The sequence below is a fragment of the Acinonyx jubatus genome, chromosome A3 (genome assembly GCF_027475565.1).
Source record: "Acinonyx jubatus isolate Ajub_Pintada_27869175 chromosome A3, VMU_Ajub_asm_v1.0, whole genome shotgun sequence".
NCBI lineage: Eukaryota > Metazoa > Chordata > Mammalia > Carnivora > Felidae > Acinonyx > Acinonyx jubatus.
In genome coordinates, this window is record NC_069388.1 from 117,294,891 (window position 1) to 117,319,122 (window position 24,232).

Sequence of the window (24,232 nt, forward strand, 5' to 3'; positions counted from 1 at the left end):
ATGAAATAGAGAAAAAAAAAAGACAATATAATGGAAGGCACAGACTCTAAAATCAGCCTAAAGCCAAATCCTGGCTCCACCCTAGTTTTCTGACCTTAAGCAAGTTAATCTTTCTTAGAGTAAGATGTAGATAATTCCAGTACATACCTCATAGGGTTGCTGTGAGGAATAACTAAATTAATACATACAAGCAATTAGAACGGTGCCTGATATGCACAGTAAGGGTCAAAGATGTTTGTTATTAATATTAATGGATGGTGGTAGAAATACACTTAGTTCCTCTCTATGTAAGCCACAATAAGCATAACATTTCTGCTCTGATGGAACTTATGATTTTGAGAGTACAAGGAACAAAAAAGTCAAGAGCCAAAAGGGGATGGCAAACTACAGTCCACAGGCCTTTAGCTAAGAAGAGTTTTTATACTTTTAAAGAATTGTAGAACTGAAGAAAACGAAACAACGAATATATGAGAGATCAATATGGGTCTGCAAAACTTAAACTATTTACTATCTAGCCCTTAATATAAGAATGTGCCACCGTTTATCTAAATAATGTGGCTAAACGTAATTATACGCAGAAGATAGCATTATGACGGCAGGAGACAAGCTTTTAACTGTAAAAAAAAATCTTATGAGCTGGAGGGCTTCTGGAGATCATCAAGAATCCTTTTTGCAAATTAACGTTATTTCGTTTTGGAATCAATTGCATTAAGGCCTCGAACCCTTCTTTTCAACACACAAAAAACTATTATGCAATGTAGAGCTCGTGACTAGAAGTTAGTAGAGCGGCTCTAGTGCTATATCCACCACCTGTGGCCATGGATGAGCCCGCTGACGCTGATTCACGGGCTTCATCGATAAAGTGGATAAATGACCAGATGATGGCCAGGCCCCTCCTACGTTGGAAAGTCCTCTGGAACCCTGGCTCTCCCAGCAGGATAGAAGAATAGCTCTACTCCTCCCACACTGGAGGCCCGAAAGGTCACGTGACCAAGCCCCGCTCCAGGTAGCTGGTGTAAGGTAATCCCAACTCCCCGTTCTAAATTTCTATTGCCGCTGACCTGGCTACAGGCAAAACGGATGAAACAAAAACACACAACGCAACATAGCCCAGCGCTTTATGCCGACACACGAGCAAAGAATTCGTTAACTTGCGGTGATAAGTTTAAAGACACAGATGACACCGCTACTCAGAGCTACCGACTTCGAGCAAGTCCCAGTTACTGTCCTTATTGCACTGGTCCTGGAGACCCTGTCCGAGGGGCCTCCTTTCGCTCCCTGGAACTCCCCTCCCCGCGAGAAGGGAGGCGGCCGCGGCTACTGATGCAGTAGACGGGAAAGAAGAGGCAGATGTCGCCGCTGGGAAAGACCAGGCGGAAAGCCAAGCGCACGCCTCGACTCACCTTAGCCTCAGTCCTCTCCGGCTCTCCCTGCGGGCAAGGAAGGTTTTAACCCAAGTGCCTGGACTAGACTTGACCAAGGGGCGGGTCCTGCCCAAAAGGACCCCTCACCCGCGGGCTGCCCACTAGCCGCCTGTATGGAAAAGCGAGCACTGCGCCTCCTCCTCCATGGGCCTCCTTCCTTCCAGCGGAGAAAGAGTCCTCCCCGCCCTGTTAGCTGGAAGCGAACGGCACGGCAAGGAGCCAGGGCAACTCGACATTGGGGGTTTTAGTCAGGCAGTATGTCGGGCGCCTGGGTGGGGCCAGGCTGAAGGAGAAAAATCCTCCACCCGCAGCCCCCACCTGAGTGCTTTCCACTCGTCCTCTTCAGCTCAAGATGGTGGCCTCCCGGGCGATAGGCAGTCTCCGCCGCTTCACTGCCTCCAGGACGCTTCGCTGCCCAGGTGAGACCTGGGTGGGAGCACCCCGCAGCCCCAGGCAGAACTCTTGGGGAGGCGCGTCTCCCTTTCGCTGTCGCCTTCCAGCCCCGCCTGGGAAACTCTGTCCTGGCTGCAGGGAAAGGATGCCCCTCTTGGACCCCCTTCCTGTGTCCTTGCGCACACTGACACCTCTTCTCTCACTGCTCCCATGCCCTGCAACGATTTCAGGCTCCGTAACCCCTAACGTTTATGAGTCCTGTCTCCCGGGTCTGGCACCTTCCGCAATTCTCGTGGCACTTCTGTGCTCATGCCCATCTTCTTTTCTTTTACGATGGCCTCGGACCTGTCCCTTCTAGATCAGGAGTTCCAGGAGGACTGGAGCAATCCAAATCCGTCACATGTTTGTGGCCCCACCGCACCTTACTCTTAACAAGAGCTGTCTTAAAAGCTTCTTAGGTGGTATTAACCAGCTTTGTAAATTACTGCCACTCCCCGCTGCTTTCCCACAAAACCTTTTTTTTTTTTTTTTTGGTGTGCCTATTACCACATTTCAATAGAGAGCTCGACTCTTGCGGTTCCAATAATCCCGGTGTGAATGTATAGTATGTTAAATTTCAAGGGAAGGTTCTGCAGTTTACCAGAAGAAACATTTTTTAAAAAAAATACTCAAAGGGGCGCCTGGGTGGCGCAGTCGGTTAAGCGTCCGACTTCAGCCAGGTCACGACCTCACGGTCCATGAGTTCGAGCCCCGCGTCGGGCTCTGGGCTGATGGCTCGGAGCCTGGAGCCTGTTTCCGATTCTGTGTCTCCCTCTCTCTCTGCCCCTCCCCCGTTCATGCTCTGTCTCTCTCTGTCCCAAAAATAAAATAAACGTTGAAAAAAATTAAAAAATAAAATAAAAAATACTCAAATACCACTGTCCTGCCTGTGGACACACTGGGGGCGGAGTGTCGAAAAAATAAGATACCTGTACCTTAAGGAATAAAATGTTAGATGGTTTTAAGAACTGTTCTAATTTTGTTTCTGATGGTACCCAGTTAGGCTTGCGTTAGCTATATTATCTTTTTTCTTTTCAGACTGGCAGTGAAAGGGTTAAAGTGGGTGCCTAGGGAAAATCAAGCATTTTCCTCCCATCTCAAATCTGTAAGGTGAAACGTGACTTTTTATTGCATGTTACACTTAATACTAGTTTGTATTTTATGTACAAGTGTACTAGTATGTACACTTTATGTACAAGTGTACTAGTATGTACACTTAATACTAGTTTGAATTTTAACTCGTAATATGCCTTCCTCCTGGACCACCGAAATAGTATGCTTTTTGTAGACGTAGCTGGGGTCTGCTGTAAGGGATTAATTTTGGATGAGTCAGTCTTTTTCTGCCTTCTTATTTCAACGTGTGATTTTAGTCTCCCCCGGACTGCTGTGTGTGTATATACCAATCATTATATTACAAAAAATTGAAATGTAAAGTTTGGGGAAGGGTTAAGAAAAAAGAGTCACCCATTCTCTTAATACATACAGTAATTGTTAGCATTTGGACATGTTACCTTACAGTTTTGTCTTGTTTTCTTTTCCACATTTGTGGCTTAAGGCTTTCTGGAAATCAAATATGTATGTTTGAACTAGCTTCCTCATTGGTTTTAAGGTACTTCTTATGGATTAGCAGCTTGTGTAACACTGAGGTGGTGGTCAGGTCGTGTGATTTCTGGTCACTAACTAGCTGTGTAACTTTGAACAAATATGTTAGTGTAACCGAGCTTTATTTTCCTCACCTGTGAAATGAATGAGACTTTTGGATTTTCTTAGACATTAGAAATACCATGAAAGAGCAATTCAAAGCATTTAAATTTGGAGTCTTTTAGGCTTGAATCTGGCTCTGCCTTTTATTCTTTAGTGACCTGGGACAATTAATTTCTATGTCTGTTTTCTCATTTGTGAAATGGGGAGTAATACTTTTGAGAACTCCAAAGGAGTTATTTTAGGTTAAAAGCAATTTTTCATTAATTCTCAGTACATGCTGCTATTAACTCTTTCCTGCCCTAAAGAACTATGATTCTGTATATCTGAGAATAAATGACAAGCTTAACTTTTCTATATTTTTTGTATAGAAATATATATACCCATATAAATGTTTATATATTTTGCATTGTTTTCACCAATAAGAAAATGTGGCTTATTATAGTTATTACCCCCTTTGAATAGCAACTTAGGAATTTTGAAAACATGTCTAGAAAGTGAATTCAAAATTGCCTGCGACCTGGATTGCCATTTAGACTCAACATAATACTGAGTCTAAATGAAAGTCTGTGCCATGGTCATTAACAAATGTTTAATGAGATTATAACATTTACTGGTGGATGGGTAAATTTTCTTGAAACTGATTTCTAATCCTCAAAGTTCTAACCCATTCCTCCTCCACAAATTCTGTAATTATGAATATGACTGTGAAATGAAAGCCACAACTTGACCAAGATATTTTATTTAATTCCTACTCCTCAGTCTCGATTTCTTTTTTTTTTTTTTTTAACGTTTATTTATTTTTGAGACAGAGAGAGACAAAGCATGAACGGGGGAGGGTCAGAGAGAGGGAGACACAGAATCTGAAACAGGCTCCAGGCTCTGAGCTGTCAGCACAGAGCCCAACATGGGGCTCGAACTCACAAACCGTGAGATCATGACCTGAGCCAAAGTCGGCCGCTTAACGGACTGAGCCACCCAGGCGCCCCTCAGTCTCGATTTCTAATATGTAAGTGGTAAAATAATTTCACAGGAAATGAATTAGAGGCAAATACCGTAGTAGAAGATGTGTATTTAAATTTGACTCACTTCCCGGGGTGCCTGGTGGCTCAGTTGGTTAAGTGTCCGACTTTGGCTCAGGTCATGATCTCGTGGTTAGAGAGTTTGAGCCTAGTGTCAGGCCCCGTGCTGACAGCTCAGAGCCTGGAGCCTGCTTCCGATTCTGTGTCTCCCTCTCTCTCTACTCCTCCTCTGCTCGCTCACTCGTGCTCTCTCTCTCTAAAATAAATAAACATTTAAAAAATAAATAAATAAACAAATTTGATTCACTTCCTTAATCCTATGTCTTCCCCCAGGGTTGAATATTGAGAAAAGCTTTTGATTGTATAACCCAAGTAACATTTTTGTATTGAAATTTGTGTCCTTGTAATCCAACTCTCTCCACTGCTGTAGTTTTAGGTCTTGTAGGTATCTTTTGAGTTAAGTTATTGGGATGATTAAGAAGTAGGACAAAGGCTTATCTCTTTTGCTGGCACAGTTGATATAGGCTAAAGTTCACCTAGCTGCTATGGAGTAAGCTGTCCAGATTTGGTAATGGATACGGCTAGATTCCAAAAGCAAAGCTACCTTGTGGCCACCAACTTAATTTAGTTGCCTGTGGTTTGAATTCAAGATACATTTATACACTTATTTTCTCTTGGTTCTTTTTTTTTTTTTTTTTTTGTCTCTATGGCTTGAATTCGTTTCAAGATATGTTTGTACCCTTATTTTCCCCTTCGTTTTTTGTCTTTATTGATTTGGAGGAGGTGTTTTGTGTATATGTATATGGGTGCGTGTGCAGCACAGGCAGATTAGTGGTAAGAGTTTAAAATGGTTTGACCCATGGGGCGCCTGGGTGGCTCAGTCCATTAAGCGTCCGAGTTCAGCTCAGGTCATGATCTCACGGCAAGCCCCGCGTCTGGCTCTGTGCTGACAGCTCAGAGCCTGGAGCCTGCTTCAGAATCTGTCTCCCTCTCCCTCTCTGCCCCTCCCCCACTCACACTCTGTCTTTCCCTCTCCCTCAAGAATAAATAAACATTTTAAAACATTAAAAAATGGTTTGATCCATAAGCTAATGAGCACCAACCTGTTGTCTCAAATAGTTGGTCTTTAAAAATGCAACCCATGCCCGAGCCCTGGCACCTGCTCCATTTTCTTTTTGCTTAGCACTTACCTCCTAACTTACTTTTTTTTACATGTATTTATGTTTCTTGTTTTTCGGCTGTTTTTCCACCCTGTCCCTCCCACCCTGCATTCCTAGTCAGTCCATCCCCACTCTCATCCACTCTACCCTGTTCTATTCCCTGTTCCCCTCCCACTGGAATTTCCACCCTACGGGCAAAGTTCTTTTTATGCCAGACCTATTTTCACTTCTTCATTTATCTCTACTGAGGAGGAAGTGATTCTTCCTATGATATCCTTCCTGATATGTATAATCCCCTGCTGCTGTAGAATATAAGCACCACAAAGACCAGGACTTTTATCTTTTTGTTCAGTCCAAGTGCCTAGAACAGTGCATGGCAGGCCACAGTGATTTTTTGGTGTTGCTGAATCAATGAATGATTGTGAGATGATGTTGGAAGAGCATACTCTTTAGTTGGGGGAATGCAGTGATTAAAGAACAAAGTAGTAAATAATAAGGATCAAAATTGGCGGGGGAGAGAAAGATCATTACAGATGGAATCTCTTGATAATGCCTTGTGGAAAAGGTTGGGGCCATGATACAAAACATAAAGGAAGAAGACTGGTAAATACAGATGGTACAGATTTTAAAAGATGGGAAAGCAGAGAAGGGAAGTATATCATTAGTGAGGTAGAGGCATGGGGGTTAAGGAGATGGCTGGCTGGCTTCTCCTATCTTAATTTATTTGGTTGTAGCCCTGTGACTTACAGATACGTTTATAATTATTATATCACTTTTACTTCTATCTTTATAAGAATGCCAAAATGCTCTAAGAGACTTGTTCATACAGCTAGTAAATGATAAACTTGATGTTTGAACCCAAGTCTTTTAACTCAGGTCCTTTGTCTTTGCGGATTTGGATTGCTTAAAGGAAAAATGCAGACAGAGCCAAAGATCACCTGACTTGGTGTCTTGTGTCATCCACACAGTTTTCTTTAACATGTTGCTTGCCTTTCAGACCCGTGTAAAGCTGCTATTTTCTGCGCTTTCTCTTCCTCTCCCTTAAAGAACTGCAGGATAGAGGGAAAGAAAGAGGAAGCAAGAGGCTTGGCTACCGCGACGATCCCTCTCCTGATCCACTGCACCATCAGTGGGTTCTCCAAATCCGTGGCTCCCACATGCCCACTTGTTTGCTGTTTCAGTCTCCTTTCTGAAAACTGCAGATTCTGAGGCCCAGCCCCCTTAAATTCTGATCCTGTGGTTCTAGGTTGTATGTCGCCCAGACATCTGTGAGTATATTTGAGCCTCCCCAGCTGATTCTAATGCCTGGAATCACTTCTCAGTACTGCTGTGGGAATCCCAGTCGAGCTAGATATGGTGCATTGTCTCTTGGGTCCTGCTTTGGCCATGTGTATTAGTTCCCTAATCCAGAAGGGTCCCCGCCTCCTTGTCAAATATAGCCCACCCTCAACATAAGCCCCATGTTGGGATCTGTGCTAACAGCACAGAGCCTGATTGGGATTCTCTCTTTGCCTCTCCTCCAATCGTGTTCTCTTTCTCTCTCTCAAAGTTTAAAAAAAAAAAGGTTAAAATCCCTAGTAACCTCTCAGCAGCTGAACCTTTCCACCAGCCTGTGACCATCTGTTCTCTGTGACTACTCTCTCATTCTCCAAATCCCTTACCTTTATCTGGCTTAGATTTTGAGGGATCTCAAGAGTCTAAGACTGCCTTAGCATGCAGTGATAATCAAAGGTAATGAACAATAAAATTAAACCATGTTGGTCATTTTATGTCATGGTAGTATTCTTTTTTTTTTTTTTTTGGAGAGCACAAGTTGGGGAGGGGCAGAGAGAGGAGGACAGAGGATCCCAAGCAAGCTCTGCCCTGACAGGCTGACAGCAGTGAGCCCGATGGGGGGCTCGAACTCTCAAACTGAGAGATCAAGACCTGAGCCGAAGTTGGAGGCTCAGCTGAGCCACCCAGGTGCCCCAACCTTTTTTTTTTTTTTTTTTTTTAATGCACTCCTAAGTTAGGCAGGCACTCCACACTCTCTTTAATTATGCTTGTGATTCCAATGTATATAGCCCCTAATGTCCAAATGCAGTATGGTTTCACTGAAAATTAGACATAAAAAAAAGTTTTAATACTAGTAACTAAGAATGAAATAATGATGGAATATTATTCAACTGTAAAGAATAAAATCTTAACCACTTGCAATAACGTGAGTAGTGCTAGAGAGTATAATGCTAAGTGAAATAAGTCAGAGAAAGATACCATATGAACTCACTCATGTGGAATTTAGGGAACAGAACAAACGGGCGCCTGGGTGGCCCAGTTGGTTAAGTGTGCCGACTTCAGCTCAGGTTATGACTCATAGTTTGTGGGTTTGAGCCCCGTGTCAGGCTCTGTGCTGACAGCGCGGAGCCTGGAGCCTGCTTCAGATTCTGTGTCTCCCTGTCTCTCTGCCCCTCCCCTGCTTGTGCTCTCTCTCAAAAATAAATAAACATTTAAAAAAATTTTTTTAGTTAAAAAAGAACAAACAACCAAAAGAAAAAAGCGACAAACCAAGAAACAGACTCATAACTATAGAAAACAAACTGATGGTTACCAGAGGGGAGATGGTAGAAGGGATGGGTGAAATAGGTGATAGGGATTAAAGAGTGCACTTATCGTGAAAAAATATATAAAAGGAAAGAAATTAAATTTACCAATATTTAGTGTATGAATTGATAAAGGTAAATGTACATAAGTTATTTTAAAAAGAAGGAAATAAATACTGAGGGAAAGCTAGCACAGAGGGATACATGAAGGAGCCACTGGATATTATTAAAGTACCAATTCTTGGGGCACCTGCGTGGCTCAGTCAGTTAAGCGTCCTACTTGAGCTCAGGTCATGATCTCACAGCTCCCAGAATCGGGCTCTGTGCTGACAGCTCAGAGCCTGAAGCCTGCTTCAGATTCTGTGTCTCCCTCTCTCTGCCCCTCCCTCGTTCATGTTCTGTCTCTCTCTCTCTGAAAAATAAACATTTAAAAAATAATAAAGCACTAATTCTTTATTGTATTTGATATTACTTTAAAACTTATGCCTTTTCCTGGATACATGTGTTTCCTGTGTACTGCTATTACGGTTAATAATTATTAAGGGATGATTTTTTTATTTTTAGAGCTAAAGAGAAAACTTCTCTAAGATATTGGACAAGGTTTGGAAGATGTGGGTAGGGAGGAGAAAGCAATTAAAGAGGCGTAGTTTGAAGTGGTTTAATATGGTTTGAAGTGACATGTGGTCTGAAGTGCAGCATGAATATGAAAGAGAAAGGAAGAAAGAGCAAGGTGTTTTTAAAGAAGTTTGGAAGTTGTAACTAACAGATATGGACCCAGTGCTGGCCTCCAGAATAGCTTGGTTACTGCTTAGAGCAAGACGTTTGTATGAGAGCGGGGCAAAGGTGACCCTTCAATGCTAGAAAGGACGTAGAGTAATGCCCAGAACAAACTGAATTTTTGCGTAGGAATTTCCCAGTGTTCCTTACTTTCGATCTGTAGTCCAGTTTGAAAGACCCCCTGTCGGGACTCCTCTCATGATGACTTGTGCTCAGTATGTCATCTCATCAGTGTTATGCAGGAGAGCGTGAAGTAGTGAAGTGACTAGGAAAATGGGAGAAGAGGAGCTGGTCTGTGTCATCCCCAGGGTAGGAATATCCTTGGTGGAGTGCAATATGGACCTGTTCAGTTGGAAATTCTTAAGAGTATGACTGGACTATTCCATAAATGGCCACTAGTGCCCGTTGATTTCACTTTTTTTTTTAAGTTTTTGCTTGAATTTTGTTTGAGTTTATTTTCTTATTTTTATTTTAACTTATTTGAGTTTAGCTAACATACAGTGTAATATTAGTTTCAGGTGTACAATATAGTGATTCAGCACTTCCATACATCACCCAGTGCTCATCACAGGTACATTCCTTAATCCCCATCACCTATTTAACCCATTCTCCCACTTACCCCCTTTTGGTAACCATCAGGTCTCTGTAATTAAGAATCTGTTTCTTGGTTTGCCTCTCTCTTTTTTTCCCTTTGCTCATTTGTTTCGTTTGTTAAATCCCACATATGAGTGAAATCATGCAGTATTTGTCTTTCTCTGACTTATTTTGCTTAGCATAGTACTCTCTGGCTCCAACGGTATGGTTGCAGATGGCAAGATTTCATTCTTTTTTAGGGCTAATATTCCATTCTATATAATTTTACTTTGGATCATTTCTCCATAAAAATACAAGAGGATGTGGGGTGCCCAGCTGGCTTAGTCAGTTGAGCGTCCAACTCTTGATTTCGGCTCAGGTCATGATCCCAGGATCATGGGATCTAGCCCCGAGTCAGGCTCCGTGCTGTGCATGGAGTCTACTTGGAATTCTTTCCTATTGCTGCTCTAACAGATTCCCACAAATTCAGTGTCTGAAGCAATACAAATTTATTATGTATGTCAGAAACGAGTCTCATTGGGCTAAAATCAGAGGTGTTGCCAGGGCTGTGTTCATTCAGGATGCTCTATGTTCATTCTGGAGAAGTCATTTCCTTGTCTTTCCTAGCTTCCAAGGCCACCTGTATTCCTTGACTTCTTCCAAGCCTGCAAAGTAGGGCTAAGTTCTCATGTTGCCATCTATCTGGTACTCTTTGACTGTCTCTTCTTTACGATTACATCGGGCCCATCTGGATAATCCGGGCTACTCTCCCTATGTTTGGGTCAGTTTTAATTCCATTCGTACCCATGATTTCCTTTGCCGTATAACCTAACATATTTACAGTTTCTGGGACCTGGACATCTTTTTTTTTTAATGTTTATTTATTTTTGAGCAAGAGAGAGAGGGAACACGCATGCAAACGAGGAAGGGGCAGAGAGAGAAGATCGGAAGTGGGCTGTGCACTGACAGCAGAGAGCCCAATGTGGGGCTCGAACTCGTGAACCATGAGATCATGCCCTGAGCAGAAGTTGGATGCTTAACTGACCGAGCCACCCAGGTGCTCCAGGGACCTGGACATCTTTGAGGGGGGATTCTTCTACCTACCACATTTAATATCTAAATAATTTTATAAGCTGATAATTAAAATGAAAAAGGTATGGTAGTAGTCACAATCATGGTCCAGAATACATTAATCTCATTTTGGTTTTTTGTGGTTATAAATTCCAGCTTTGTTATATTTAGCAGGTACTACAGAAACTCTTAATTTTGTAATTGAATTTGAATCAAAATAGTAATTAAATTTGAATACCTTTTTCTTGCAGGTTATACCTGCCGCAACTTTTCAGCATCTTCTGCTTTGCTAAGTAAGTTTAATTTCTTGTCGACATGCTTACATTGCTTTTTAGATTTGTTTAGCAATAAACATGTTTACGACTAAATTATCCTTCTCTTTTTAGCCAGAACCCATATTAACTATGGAGTCAAAGGGGATGTGGCTGTTGTTCGAATTAACTCACCCAATTCAAAGGTACCTAATTTAACTTGCTGCAGTCTATGTCTACCAACTACATTCATGAATCCAGTGCTAAATAAGAAAGAAAGAAAAATCCACCAGTCTGACAGTAATCTTATATGAATTTGTAGTTGTAATAGTTAGTTTGACAAATTGCTCAAAGGAATACAGTTTTCTGGAGCAGAGGTCCTTGACTAAGAATTCCTTCTAGTTGACCTTAAGTGTCAGGTTAACATCAGGGATTAGTGAAATTAGCCTTCTGTTACTGTGTAGAATATGGAGGTGATTTACTAGATAAGAACCAAAGCGCACACTCTGTTTATGAACTCACCTATCCATCTTAACTACCTACCAGGTTGTTAAACAGGCTTTCTTCATTACCTGCCCGCTGTAGTCATTATTTATAGAAAATTGCCTGGGTTAAATGTGGGTGTTAAGATTCCTGAGGAACTGGAATGACAGTGCAGTTCACATGTCGGAAGTCAAGTTCTGTTCCAAGTGGAGCTTCATTTGTTTTTGGCAACTTCAACAAAGCATTAATCCAGCCTTTGCCAAGAAGACCTCTGTTGCAGGAGCTTATGCTTTTCCCCCATCTAAAATGGGTGTCAAGTTTTGTTATTAGAGGTCTAGAGGGAACAGCAGTACCTAGATGGAGGCAGTTAACAACTATCACAAATTAAGGAAAACAAGAGCCAATCTTCCTCACTAGAGTAAATTTTGGTGCCCACTGACCAATGATTCAAACTTAAGCTATTTTTTCCAAATTTTCTAAGTTGAGCATTTTTTCTGAACACAAAACAACACATGCCTACAGTGGGAAGTTTTAAAGCTATAAAGAAGAAAATAACAAATCATACTACAAACCCAAAGATAACCACTTCTAACATTTAGTCTAGTTTCAACAAATAATATTTACAAAGTAAAATCATACTATAGGTCTAATTTTGAGTTCTTTTATTCTTAATGTTATACAAACTTTTCCATACCAACAAATTCCATAGACTTATTTGTAGCCTGCATATGTTTTGAACTCTTTAAGAGTATGACCCTTCTTTGAGTAGTTCCTTCCAAACTACTTCCAAAGAAGTAGTTCCTTCTTTGAGTAGATCTATTTTTAAAGGGAGGGTGCTTATGGTTGTCCAAAGCTGAACAGAAAACTACTGGGTTTAGATTTTTTCCCCCTGCCTCTCTTGCTTCTAACAATATATTTCTGCTGGATAAACAAATTTCCTATGATCAAAATAGCATTTCATGGTGATTTGCACATCTGATGCTTCAGATTTAAACCCTTAGATTTATATGTATTTCCCTTTGGCAGGTAAATACACTGAGCAGAGAACTGCAATCAGAGTTCATAGAAGTAATGAATGAAATCTGGGCTAATGATCAAATCAGAAGTGCCGTCCTTATCTCATCAAAGCCAGGCTGCTTTATTGCAGGTGCTGACATCAAGTAAGTTTTCAGAAATTTGAAGTCACCTTTGATCTTGGCTAATAGTATGTTTCTTAGGCCTAATCATTCCTCCATTTAAAAGAAGACAGAAGTAAATTCTCTGAAAGTTTTCTTTTTTAAAATTATTTCCACAAATGTGTTAAAGTTGGTAAAAAAAAAAAGGGGGGGGGCTTGTTGCTTAAACCATGTAAGACTAACCTTTCCTTAAAGAAGTTGAAAGGAGTTCTAAGAAAAATATTTGAGTAGAATAAAAAAAAATACTATAAAATTAAGCTAACAATGTGGTGCCCCTCTTTTTTTTTTTTAAACCCAACAGACCATTAAATATTTAAAAGTTTGAAAATACCATGTTAACAAGGACTTGGAGAAATGAGACAGTTAATATATTACTAGTAGGAATGCCAGTTGGTACAGCAACTTTGGAAAACATTTTGGCAGCATTTAATAAAATTGAAAATGCACGTATCATATAATTCAGTGATATTCTTCTAGCTATACATGCTAGAGAAATCCCACCCTTTTTTTTAAGGACCCATTTATGAGGATGTTCAGCCCTGTGTAGTTAAAATAATGAAGAATTTAAAGCAATTAAGTGTCAGTCTGTAGGGAAGTGGATAAGTAAACTGTGGTATTTTCACATGATAAAATACTACAAAATGATTCAAAGGAATTAACTAGATCCACAACATAATGTTAGAACTTAAAGACATAATGTTAAGTTTAAAAAAAAAAAGCAAGTTGTAGAATGTTCTATACAGTATGTAGTTTATGTAAACGTTTTAATATTTTTTCTTAAGTTTATTTATTTTGAGAGAATCCCAAGCACTGACAGTGCAGAGCCTGACGCAGGGCTCGAACTCAATGAACCGTGGAGATCATGGCCTGAGCTAAAATCAAGAGTTGGAAGCTTAACCGACTGAGCCACCCAGGCGCCCTACTTTATGTAAACATTTTAAAATCACACATAAAATGTCTTATTTATGGATACAAATGTGTCGTTGGTCTGGAAGGATACACTGCAAACATTCGAAAATGGTTGTTTCAGGGTAAATGAAGTGACTGTTAAAAACTTGAGTTTGTCAGACTGAACTTTAGTGATGCAGCTAATATTTTGTTATTTTTTAATGGTAAGATTTATGCATATATAATTTGTTTACAGTTCTTTAAAGCATTTATAAGGACTCTGTCTCTCAAAAATAAACATTAAAAAAATTTTGTTTTTAAAAACGGGCACCTGGGTACTCAGTCGGTTAAGCGTCCGACTTTGGCTCATGTCATGATCTCACAGTGTGTGAGTTCGAGCCCGCATCGGGCTCTGTGCTGACAGCTCAGAGCCTGGAGCCTGCTTTGGATTCTGTGTCTCCCTCTCTCTCTGCCCCTCTCCTGCTCGCACTCTGTCTGTCTCTCAAAAATAAATAAACATTAAAAAAAAATTTTTAGAGGTGCCTGGGTGGCTCAGTCGGTTAAGCGGCCGACTTCAGCTCAGGTCACGATCTCACGGTCCGTGAGTTCGAGCCCCGCATCAGGCTCTGGGCTGACAGCTCAGAGCCTGGAGCCTGCTTCCGATTCTGTGTCTCCCTCTCTCTCTGCCCCTCCCCCATTCATGCTCTGGCTCTCTGTCTCAAAAATAAATAAACGTTAAAAAAAAATTTTTTTTTAAATTTTTTTAAGCATTTATAAGCAGGTGAGATGCTTAGTGTTAGTTTAATGGCTGAAAATGTTAACAGTTGTTAATTGTGTCAGAATACGAGTATTTGTTATATTATTCTTTGTACCTTATACAACAATAGCCAGCATTATAGGCTGAGTAATTTGTACCTAAGGTGTCTGTATAGTTTCAAACCTTGCTCCACATTGTGTACTCTTTTTGTTTGTGCATAGGAATTAAGAATTTATAAATATTTAATGTGTATTTCTTAGAAAAAGCAAAATTATCTGTATCAAGTGCTTTTTATTCTAGCTCAGTTATTTGAGCCTAGCAAGACACTGATGTCTCAGGGCGCCTGGGTGGCTCAGTCGGTTAAGCGTCCGACTTCAGCTCAGGTCATGATTTCATAGTCTGGGAGTTCGAGCCCCGCGTCGGGCCCTGTGCTGACAGCTCAGATTCTGTGTGTCCTTCTCTCTCTGCCCCTCCCCTGCTCATGCTCTCTTTCTGTCTCAAAAATAAATAAAAACATTGAAAAAAAAAAAAAGGCACGGATGTCTCACTAAGCTACCTGGCTGTAGCTTTCTGTATCCATGGGAAAATACTTGCAGCTTCTGTGAAGCTAGCTGAGCAGCTCCCAGTATATAAAATGACAAAAACTTGTTATCTTTGACCAAACATACAAAATTCACAGTTTAAATGTTTTCAAGACCAAAGTAACAAGTGAAACAAACTGAAATGAAAGGACATTGAATGCAACATTAGTGTGGTGAATCTTTTTTAATCATTAGGAGATCTAAAAACAACTTGAAAGTGTTTTTTTTCCACTGTCATTTTGATTAGCTTTCAATCTGAGGGTTACTTATAGTGAACATGTTTAATGTGATAGGAAAATATTTACCAGAAGATGATTTTTCTCATGTACAGAGTTTTGTAATCTAATGATTTTTTTAATAGAAAATAAAATTTTGCAACATGTTTTGTTTCGTGTTCTCTGGATCCGGAAATCTAACATTCTTTATGGAGAGATGATGTAGCTGATATTAGTGCTATCTGAGGCAAAACCATTCTTAAACTTCTGAGTATTTGAAGATTCACTATCAAGTATTGACATATGATAGGGTAAGGATACAGTGGATGACATATTGAACCAAAGTAGGGTATAATTTCATCTTTGTTTCTTTTCTCTGCTTTCTTGTTGGCTGCAGCATGTTAGCCTCTTGTAAGAGCGCGGAAGAGGTAATGCAGCTATCGCAGGAAGGCCAGAGAATGTTTGAGAAACTTGAGAAGTCCACAAAGCCTATTGTGGCTGCCATCAGTGGATCCTGCTTAGGAGGAGGACTTGAGGTATAGATTTATTCCAAAGTCTTTGAGACACTGTTGAGCATGTTGGTGGGAATTACAAGCTGCTAACCTGTAGGCTACTCTTTTGCCTGCAAAAAGTTCTTGGAGGAGAATCAGTTTTTTAGTCATCCTCATGGCACAGAGCAAGTAAACCAAAGTGTGATGTATTCATTTTTATAAGTTTAGAAGTTTTGAACTAGATCTCTAAGGTCTCTTTCAATTCCAAAAACCTGGTTCAGGTTTGCAGGGCAAAGATTCAGAAGTGTGATTCATGCTCTTGAGCTACTGAAGTCTAGATGAGACACACAGAGCATAATATGTGCGTAAGTGCTTTGTGAATAGTAAAGATGGTGAATAATGTCAGATCTGAGAAGAGATGCTTACTAGACTGGAGCATGTAGGAAAAGAGAGGGAAAAATAAAATAACATTTATTGAGCATTTATCACATGCTGAGCTCTGTGATAAACACTTTGATATATATTAATTAAGGAAACATATGCCTGGTCCTAAAAGACAAAATCATTCCACCTATGGGTATGGTATGAGCAAAGACAAAGGTAAGCAAAACCTATTAGGACATCATAAGTAGGCCTTCTTGATTGAAAAGGAGGGTCTCTAGATGGTACAGGCCTTCTTAACTTGGCATGCAATGGACATGGTTTGTGCACTTTTCTATTGAGAGCTTCCATAGCTTTCAGCAGATTTTTAGGGAGATGCACACCCCCCAAAAAAAGGTTAATAAATTAAGGGGAAAGTATGAAATAAGGCTAGAAAGAGAAATTATAGAAAGCATCAAATGCCAGCCTAGTGAATTTCCATTTATTCTGTGGGCACATTCCTGCATTAAGTAATCTTTAGACCCTCACATAACCTAAGGTTTTATAAATGTACATTTTCTAACATTCTGATTTTCTTTCATTTGTTTGAAGCTTGCCATTTCCTGCCAATACAGAATAGCCACAAAAGATAGGAAAACAGTATTAGGTACCCCTGAAGTCTTGCTGGGGATCTTACCAGGAGCAGGAGGCACACAAAGGCTGCCCAAAATGGTGAGTATAAGCCCCCTTGTGACCTTTAGAACCTCATTACCTATAGGCCCCTTTAGATCTATTTCCTCTAGTACAAAAGGCATAACATGGGTATTCATTGTAGAATTTAGAACCAAAATAAAATACGAGTGTATAGGATCCACAACAAATTTTAGGGGCACCTGGGTGGCTCAGTCAGTTAAGCATCCAGCTTTGGCTCAGGTCATGATTTCCTGGTTCGTGAGTTCAAAGCCCCATGTCGGGCTTTGCACTGACAATGCAGAACCTGCTTGGGAGTCTCTCTCTCCCTCTCTTTGCCTCAACCACTTCTCTCTGCCCCTTCCCCACTTGTGTGTATGTGTGCACAAATAAACTTTTAAAAAAATAACAAATTTTATTCCTGGTGTTTAGTTTTTCAGTTCCACTTTTTATTTTTTTAATTCCTTGATCAAAATGATTGATCAAGGGGGCACCTGGCTGACTCAGTCGGTTAAGTGTCCAACTCTTGATTTTGGCTCAGGTCATAATTTCACAGTTCAAGGGATTGAACCCGCAGCAGGCTTGCTTGAGATTCTCTCTCTCCCTCTCTCTGCCCCTCCCCTGCTTATGCACGTGCTCTCTCTCAAAATAAATAAACAATAACATTTTTAAAACTTAAAAAAATGTTTTTTAATTATTTATTTATTTGATCAAGGTTCTTTGTTAGTCTCTGAGGAAGTATAAAGATAAATAAGATATATGTTTGTCTTTCTGGAACTTGCAGTTTTTTAAAGATTTTATTTATTTTTTACCTTTTTACCTTTTTTTTTTTTACCTTTTTAAAGATTTTTTTTTTTTAAGATTTTTTTTTTTTAAGTTTATTTATTTTGAGAGAGACAGAGCATAGGCAGGGAGGGGCAAAGAGAGAGGGGGACAGAAGGTCTGAAGTGGGCTCTGTCCTGACAGCAAAGACCCGGATGTGGGACTCAACAGACTCACGAACTGTGAGATCATGACCTGAACTGAAGTCAGACACTTAACTGGCTGAGCCACCCAGGCGCCTAAGATTTTATTTTTAAGTGATCTCTATACCCATGAAGGGGTTTAAATTTCCAGCCCCAAAATCAAGAGTTGCATGCTCTACCGACTAAGCCAGTCCAGTGCCCTTTGAGCTTACGGTTTACTTTGTTCCTTCTGTGCACAGTACCATTTTACCGGTTTTTCAAATCCATGGGTCATATTTCATGATAAATATAAGAGGCAGCCCTTTCTCCTGACTTGGATGATCTCATTGCTGTATTCTGTAGAACCAGCAGCCAACCAGACTTCTGAATTCTTAAGAAGGGAAGCATATCAGACCTGGAGGCCGCAGAGCAATCTTAATATCCGACTTGAGGGCCCGCTGAGCCTTACAGCTTTGGGCACCATTGACTGCTCAGTGAAAACAAAGCTCCACATAAATACTCTTTGTGGGGAAGTTGATATCAGCTGGGCACAGAAAAATGGGAAGATTTATAGTGTTAATTTTCTGATAATAAGTGTGCATTCCTTTACTGAAATTTTCAAGAGAATTTATTGAAAGAATTGATATGGGTATAGAAAATACTGCTGAGTTTCTTTTGTTGTTTAATTGGTATGTTGCTAGAAACCATTCTTCTAGTAACTGCATAAGAAGCCCTGGGTGAGTTTTGTTTTTAAGCCTAAAATGCTTTTTATATTTTTTTAAGCGTGTATTTATTTTGAAAGAAAGAGAGAAAGTGTGCACAAGCAGGGGAAGGGCAGAGAGAGAGGAAGAGAATCTCATGCAGCTCCATGCTGTCAGGGCAGAGTCCAACATGAGGCTCAGTACCCTAAACTGTGAGATTGTGATCTGAGCTGAAATCAAGAGTCAAACCAACTGAGTTGGTTTGGTCAATTCAACCAACTGAGCCGCCCAGGCACCCATTTAAGCCTAAAGTTCTTTATCGAAGACATTATCAAAACTACCAGATTTCTCAACCTCCACTAATTCCAGTAAAGGAATTTTAAGTATCGGGGCACATGGGTGGTTCAGTCAGCTAAGCATCCGGCTTCAGCTCAGGTCATGATCTCGCAGTTCGTGAGTTCGAGCCCCACGTTGGGCTCTGTGCTGACAGCTCAGAGCCTGGAGCCTGTTTCCGATTCTGTCTGTCTGTCTGTCTGTCTCTCTCTCTCTCTCTCTCTCTCTCTCTCTGTTCCTCCCCTGCTCATGCTCTGTCTCTCTTTCTAAAAAATAAATAAAGATTTAAAAAAAAAAAAAAAGGAACTTTAAGTATTATATAAATGACATAATATGTAAGTGCAGAATTTTAGGAAACATGAAATTATTTCTCCACCTTATCTATTTCATAAGACAGAAATCTTAACATTTGAATTAAAAGAAGAAATACAGACATTTTAGCTTCCCCTGGAGGTGTCTAATCCCACAGTTACCTAAAACGTGTATTGGTGTGTAAAAATTAACCGATTGGTAGATAGCATAGAAATCTGGTTTGATTTTTCTCATTTTAATATTTGCTCAGTTGAATGAATTGTAAACTGTAATTGTCACTCTCATATTTTTTCCCCTGTACTCTGATCCTTGCTTGCATGTTAGGTGGGTGTGCCTGCTGCTTTTGACATGATGTTGACTGGTAGAAACATTCGTGCAGACAGAGCAAAGAAAATGGGACTAGTTGACCAATTGGTGGAACCCCTGGGTAAGTGGTAGCGTGCCTCAGAGTTGGGCCTTATGAATTTATTTATTAAAGAGTTAATGTCTTGAATATTGGTTAGAGTAAAATTCATACTCTTAAGAAATGAGTCATTCTGAAGAGTGAAGTTTTCTAAGTATAGCTAATACTGAATCATTTCCAACATCACCCCAACTTCTTGTTTTATTTTATAAATTGCACATCAAGAGTACAAAATTGAATCAAGTCATTATTTTTGGTTCTTAAATTACCTGTATCATTATTCATAAAAACCTTCCTTCAGTTTTATGCATCTGTTTTAATACTACAATAAACATGTATGAAACAACCTGAGGATATTAACAGCAGTTGACATCTACAATGTGCCACTTCCTCCATACAGCATCTTTTCCTCCTCTGACCCAAGGAAACCACTGTTCCACATTGTGTGTTTGTCACTGTCTTGCATTTCTTAAAAATCAGCATTACTGAGGGACACCTGGGTGGCTCAGTCAGTTAAGCATCCAACTCTTGATTTCAGCTCGGGTCATAATCTCGTGGTTGTGGTCATAAGAGCAAGCCTTGTGTCGGGCTCCACACTGGGTGGAGCCTGCCTGAGGTACTCTGTCTCTCTGCCCCTCTCTCTCCCGTGCATGTGCACTTTCTCTCTTTAAAAAAAACAAACAAACAGCATTATTGAGATGTTATTTATGTGACAATAAATTTACCAATTTTTAATGTACACTTTGAGTTTTGACAAGTGTATATAGCTGTGTAAACACTACCCCAATCATATAATAGGATGTTTTTAGTATATAGCTTTTTGTGTCTTCTCTCATTTAGCCTAATGTTTTTGAGATTCATCCGAGTTGTCACATATGTCAACAATTCCTTCCCATTGCTCAACGTTATGCCATTGTATAGGTATACCATAATTTGTTTATCCATTCAGTAAATGATGGAAATTAAGTGTTTCCAATTTGGGGCCGTTCAAAATAAAGCTGCTGTGAACATTCATCCACAAGTCTTTACGTGGATGTATATTTCATTTCTCTTGGACAAATACCAAAGCGTACATTGGCTGGATCATATGATAGATGTGTGTTTAGCTTTTAAGAAACTGTCAAACTGTTTTCTCAAAGTGGTTATACCATTTTGCATTCCTACCAGCAGTGTATGAGAGTTCTAGTTACCAACCACTTTGCAAGGTCAGTCTTTTTAATTTTAGAGCTTTTTCTTTTCTTTTTTTTTAAGAGAGAGAGAGAGCGCGAGCATGAGCAGGGGAGGGGCAGAGTGAGAGAGACTGAATCTTAAGCTAAGTATAGAGCCCAATGCGGGGCTCAATCTCACAACCACGAGATCATGACCTGAACTGAAATTAAGAGTTGGACGCCAGGCACCCCTAATTTTAGACCTTCCAATAGAAGTGTAGTAATATCTCATTGTGGTTTTAATTTATATTACTCTAATGACCAGAGTCATTAAGTTTCTTTCATGTGTTTATATGCCTTCTGTATATATTCTGGTAAAGTGTCTGTTGAGATGTTTTGCCCATTTTGATTGAGTTTTTCTTTTTGAGGTTTTTTTTAATGTTTTTTAAATTTATTTTTGAGAGAGAGACAGAGTGTGAGCAGGACACAGAATCTGAAATAGGCTCCAGGCTCTGAGCTGTCAGCACAGAGCCCGATGCGGGGCTCAAACTCGTGAACTGTGAGATCATAACCTGAGCCGAAGTCAGCCATTTAACCGACTGAGCCACCCAGGTGCCCCCTCTTATTATTGAGGTTTTGGAGTTCTTTTTATTAGGATACGAGTCCTTTGTGAGATCTGCAAGTATTTTCTCCCTGTCTGCAGCTTGTCTTTCATTTCTAAATGCAGAAATTCTTAATTTTGAAGGAAGCCCATTGTATCAGGATCTTCTTTCATGGATCATGCTGTTGGTGTTGTATCTAAGAAATTTTTTTCTTTCTTTTTTTTTTTAATGTTTATTTATTTTAGAGAGAGAGGGGTGCAAAGGGGGCTCTGTGCTGACAGCAGAGAGCCAGATGCAAGGCTCAAACTCAAGAAACGTGAGATCATAACCTGAGTGAAGTCAGACTCTTAACCAACTGAGCCACCCAGGCACCTCTAAGAAATCTTTTCTTAATAAGACCACAAAGATCTTCTCCTGTATTTTCTTCTGGAAGTTTTGTGGTTTAGCTCTTTCATTTTGGTCTGTGACCCATTTCAAGTTAACTTTATGATGGTATGAGGTAGATTGAGTTTTGTTTGGGGTTTTTTTTGCAAATGAATATCTAATCTCTTGACACAGTTTATTGAGAAGACTCTTCTTTCTCCCTTGAATTACCTTGACACCTTGGTCAAAAATCAGGTGTTTGGGTCTGCATCTGGATTTCCTGTCTCCAGTTATCTAAATGTCTTTACTTAAGCCAATAGCATACTGTCTTCATTATTGTGTTTTAGTAAATCTTGAAATCAGGTTGTATGACCCCCTCTATCATGGTTCTCTTTCAAAATTTATTTTGCCTATACTAGTTTCTTTGCATTTGCATACAAATTTTATAATCCTCTCATCCATGTCTACAAAAATACATGCTAGGATTTTGATTGAAATTGCACTGAATCATTGTATCAATTTGAGGAGAATTAACATCTTTAAAATATTGAGTCTTTTCATCATGGGTATGGTATAACTTCATTTAGTTCGTCTTTAATTTCTCTCTTTACAAAAGTAAAGTGTTCTATACTTTTCATTGAATATATCTTACATTTTGTTAAATTTATACCTTGGTGCTTCATACATTTAGGACATCATGCTATTTTAACTTTAATTTCTCATTGCTAATCACTAGTATATATAAATATAATTGACTTTTGTACATGGACCTTGTATTCTGTGACTTTGCTAACTTTATTCTAGTAGCTTTTTCTATAGACTTCTAAGGAGTTTCTATGTAAATAATAATGTTGTCTATAAATATAGACATTTTGGCTTTTTCCTTCCCCATTTGGTTGGCATTTGTTATTTTTTTCTTACTGTAGTGGCTAAGATCCATAGTACAGTATTGGGTAGAGGTGGTAAAAGCAGGTACTGTTAACTTGTTCCCATCTTAGGGGAAGAACATTCACTCTGATGCTGTGGAGTGTATAGTGTTAGCTATAGCTTTTTTATATATGCTCTTTATCAGATTACAGACATTTCCCTTTATCTATAGTTCGCTGAAAATAGATGTTGAATTTTGTCAAATGCAGAGTACAGTTGAGCCTTTCTGCATCTAATAAGATGATTGTGTGTTTTTTGTCTTTTTTAGTCTGTTAGTAATATCAGTTATACTGAGTTTTGATTATTCAACCAGACTTGCATTCCTGAAATAAACTTCACTTGGTCATAATGTATTATCCTTTGTATAACATTTTGTACAGGACTTTTATGTCTGGTCATGAGAGCTAATGGTCTCAAGGATGATTTTCTTGTGATATTTTTGCTTGGTGTTGGTGTCAGAATAATGCTGGCTTCATAAAATGAATTGGAATTATTTTTTCTATTTTCTGGAAGAATATTTGTAGAATTGGTATTATTTCTTCTTTACTTGATAGAATTCACCAGTGAAGTCAGGTTGGATGTGGAGTTTTCTTTGTTGGGAAGGTTTGTTTTTTTTTTTATATATATATACAAATTCACTTTCTTTTATAGATATAGGGTTATTGAATAAGGTTCTCCAGTTGTTTTGCTTTTGAGTGAGAGCTGTAGTAGTTTGTTTCTCAAAGATTTTGTCCATTTTGGGGGTGCCTGGGTGGCTCAGTCGGTTAAGCGTCCGACTTCGGCTCAGCGTATGATGTCATGGCTCATGAGTTCGAGCCCTGCGTTGGGCTCTGTGCTGACAGCTCAGAGCCTGGAGCCTGCTTTGGATTCTGTCTCTCTTTCTCTCTCTCTGTCTCTCTCTCTGTCTCTCTCTCCCTCTCTGCCCCTACCCCGCTCACACTCTGTCTCTGTCTCACTCTCAAAAATAAAACATTAAAAAAAATAAGAAATAAATAATTTTTAAAAAAGGAAAAAAAAATATTTTGTCCATTTTATTTAACTTTCCAAATTTGTTACAGTGCAGTTGTTCAAAATACTTCATTATTATTCCTTCGATATCTTTATGCTCTGTAATGATATATATCATTTATACTCTTTCATTCCTGATATTGGTAATTTGTGTGTTCTCTATTATTTCCTTGAGAAGTCTGGCTAGAAATTTATCAAGAAATAGCTTTTAGTTTCATTGGTTTTTCTCTGTTTTTGGGTTTTTTTTATGTTTATTTATTTTTTGAGAGAGGGAGAGTCAGAGCTGAGCAGAGGAGGGGTTAGAGAGAGAGAGGGAGACACAGAATCAGAAGCTATCAGCACAGCCCAATGCAGGGCTCAAACTCACGAAGATCATGACCTTGAGATCATGACCTGAACCGAAGTCAGACGCTCAACCAACTGAGCCACCCAAGCACCCCTGGTTTTTCTGTTTTTTGTTTGTTTGCTGTTTTATTGTTTTCGGCTATCTCATTATTTCTGCTTGCTTTTGGGTTTAATTTGTTCTCTTTCTAGTTTCTTAAGGTAGAAGTTTAGATCATTGATTTTAGGCCTTTTTTCCTAACATAAGCATTTGAAGCGATCAACTTCCCTCTTCGCATTGCTTTATTTATCTGCATATTTTAATATTATGTTCTCACTTCCATGAAGGTCAGAATATTTTCAGATTTCTCATTATTTTTTTGACCCGTGTGTGATTTGCGAGTGTGTTACATAATTTCCAAATATTTGCAGATGTTTCAGATATCTTTCTGTTACTGATTTCTGGTTTAATTTTGTCGTGATTACAGTCGAGCCTTATTATTTACAAGTTCCTTATCTGTAAACTTACCTACTCACTAA

The 24,232-nt window shown here is 39.5% G+C and overlaps 2 protein-coding genes across 2 annotated transcripts in view; one reads left to right on the forward strand and one right to left on the reverse strand.

Moving 5' to 3' along the window:
• HADHB (hydroxyacyl-CoA dehydrogenase trifunctional multienzyme complex subunit beta) overlaps positions 1-1,496 on the reverse strand; it is a 40,020-nt gene extending 38,524 nt beyond the window's left edge. The window contains exon 1 of the mRNA XM_027033368.2: positions 1,404-1,496. The gene's annotated coding sequence lies outside the window, so the exon portion shown is untranslated. The remainder of the gene's footprint in view (positions 1-1,403) is intronic.
• HADHA (hydroxyacyl-CoA dehydrogenase trifunctional multienzyme complex subunit alpha) overlaps positions 1,119-24,232 on the forward strand; it is a 49,507-nt gene continuing 26,393 nt past the window's right edge. The window contains exons 1-7 of the mRNA XM_027033367.2: positions 1,119-1,843; positions 10,991-11,032; positions 11,126-11,196; positions 12,500-12,633; positions 15,487-15,625; positions 16,553-16,672; positions 19,245-19,347. Of these exons, the coding sequence (XP_026889168.1) occupies positions 1,777-1,843; positions 10,991-11,032; positions 11,126-11,196; positions 12,500-12,633; positions 15,487-15,625; positions 16,553-16,672; positions 19,245-19,347 (676 nt within the window). The 5' untranslated portion in view covers positions 1,119-1,776. The remainder of the gene's footprint in view (positions 1,844-10,990; positions 11,033-11,125; positions 11,197-12,499; positions 12,634-15,486; positions 15,626-16,552; positions 16,673-19,244; positions 19,348-24,232) is intronic.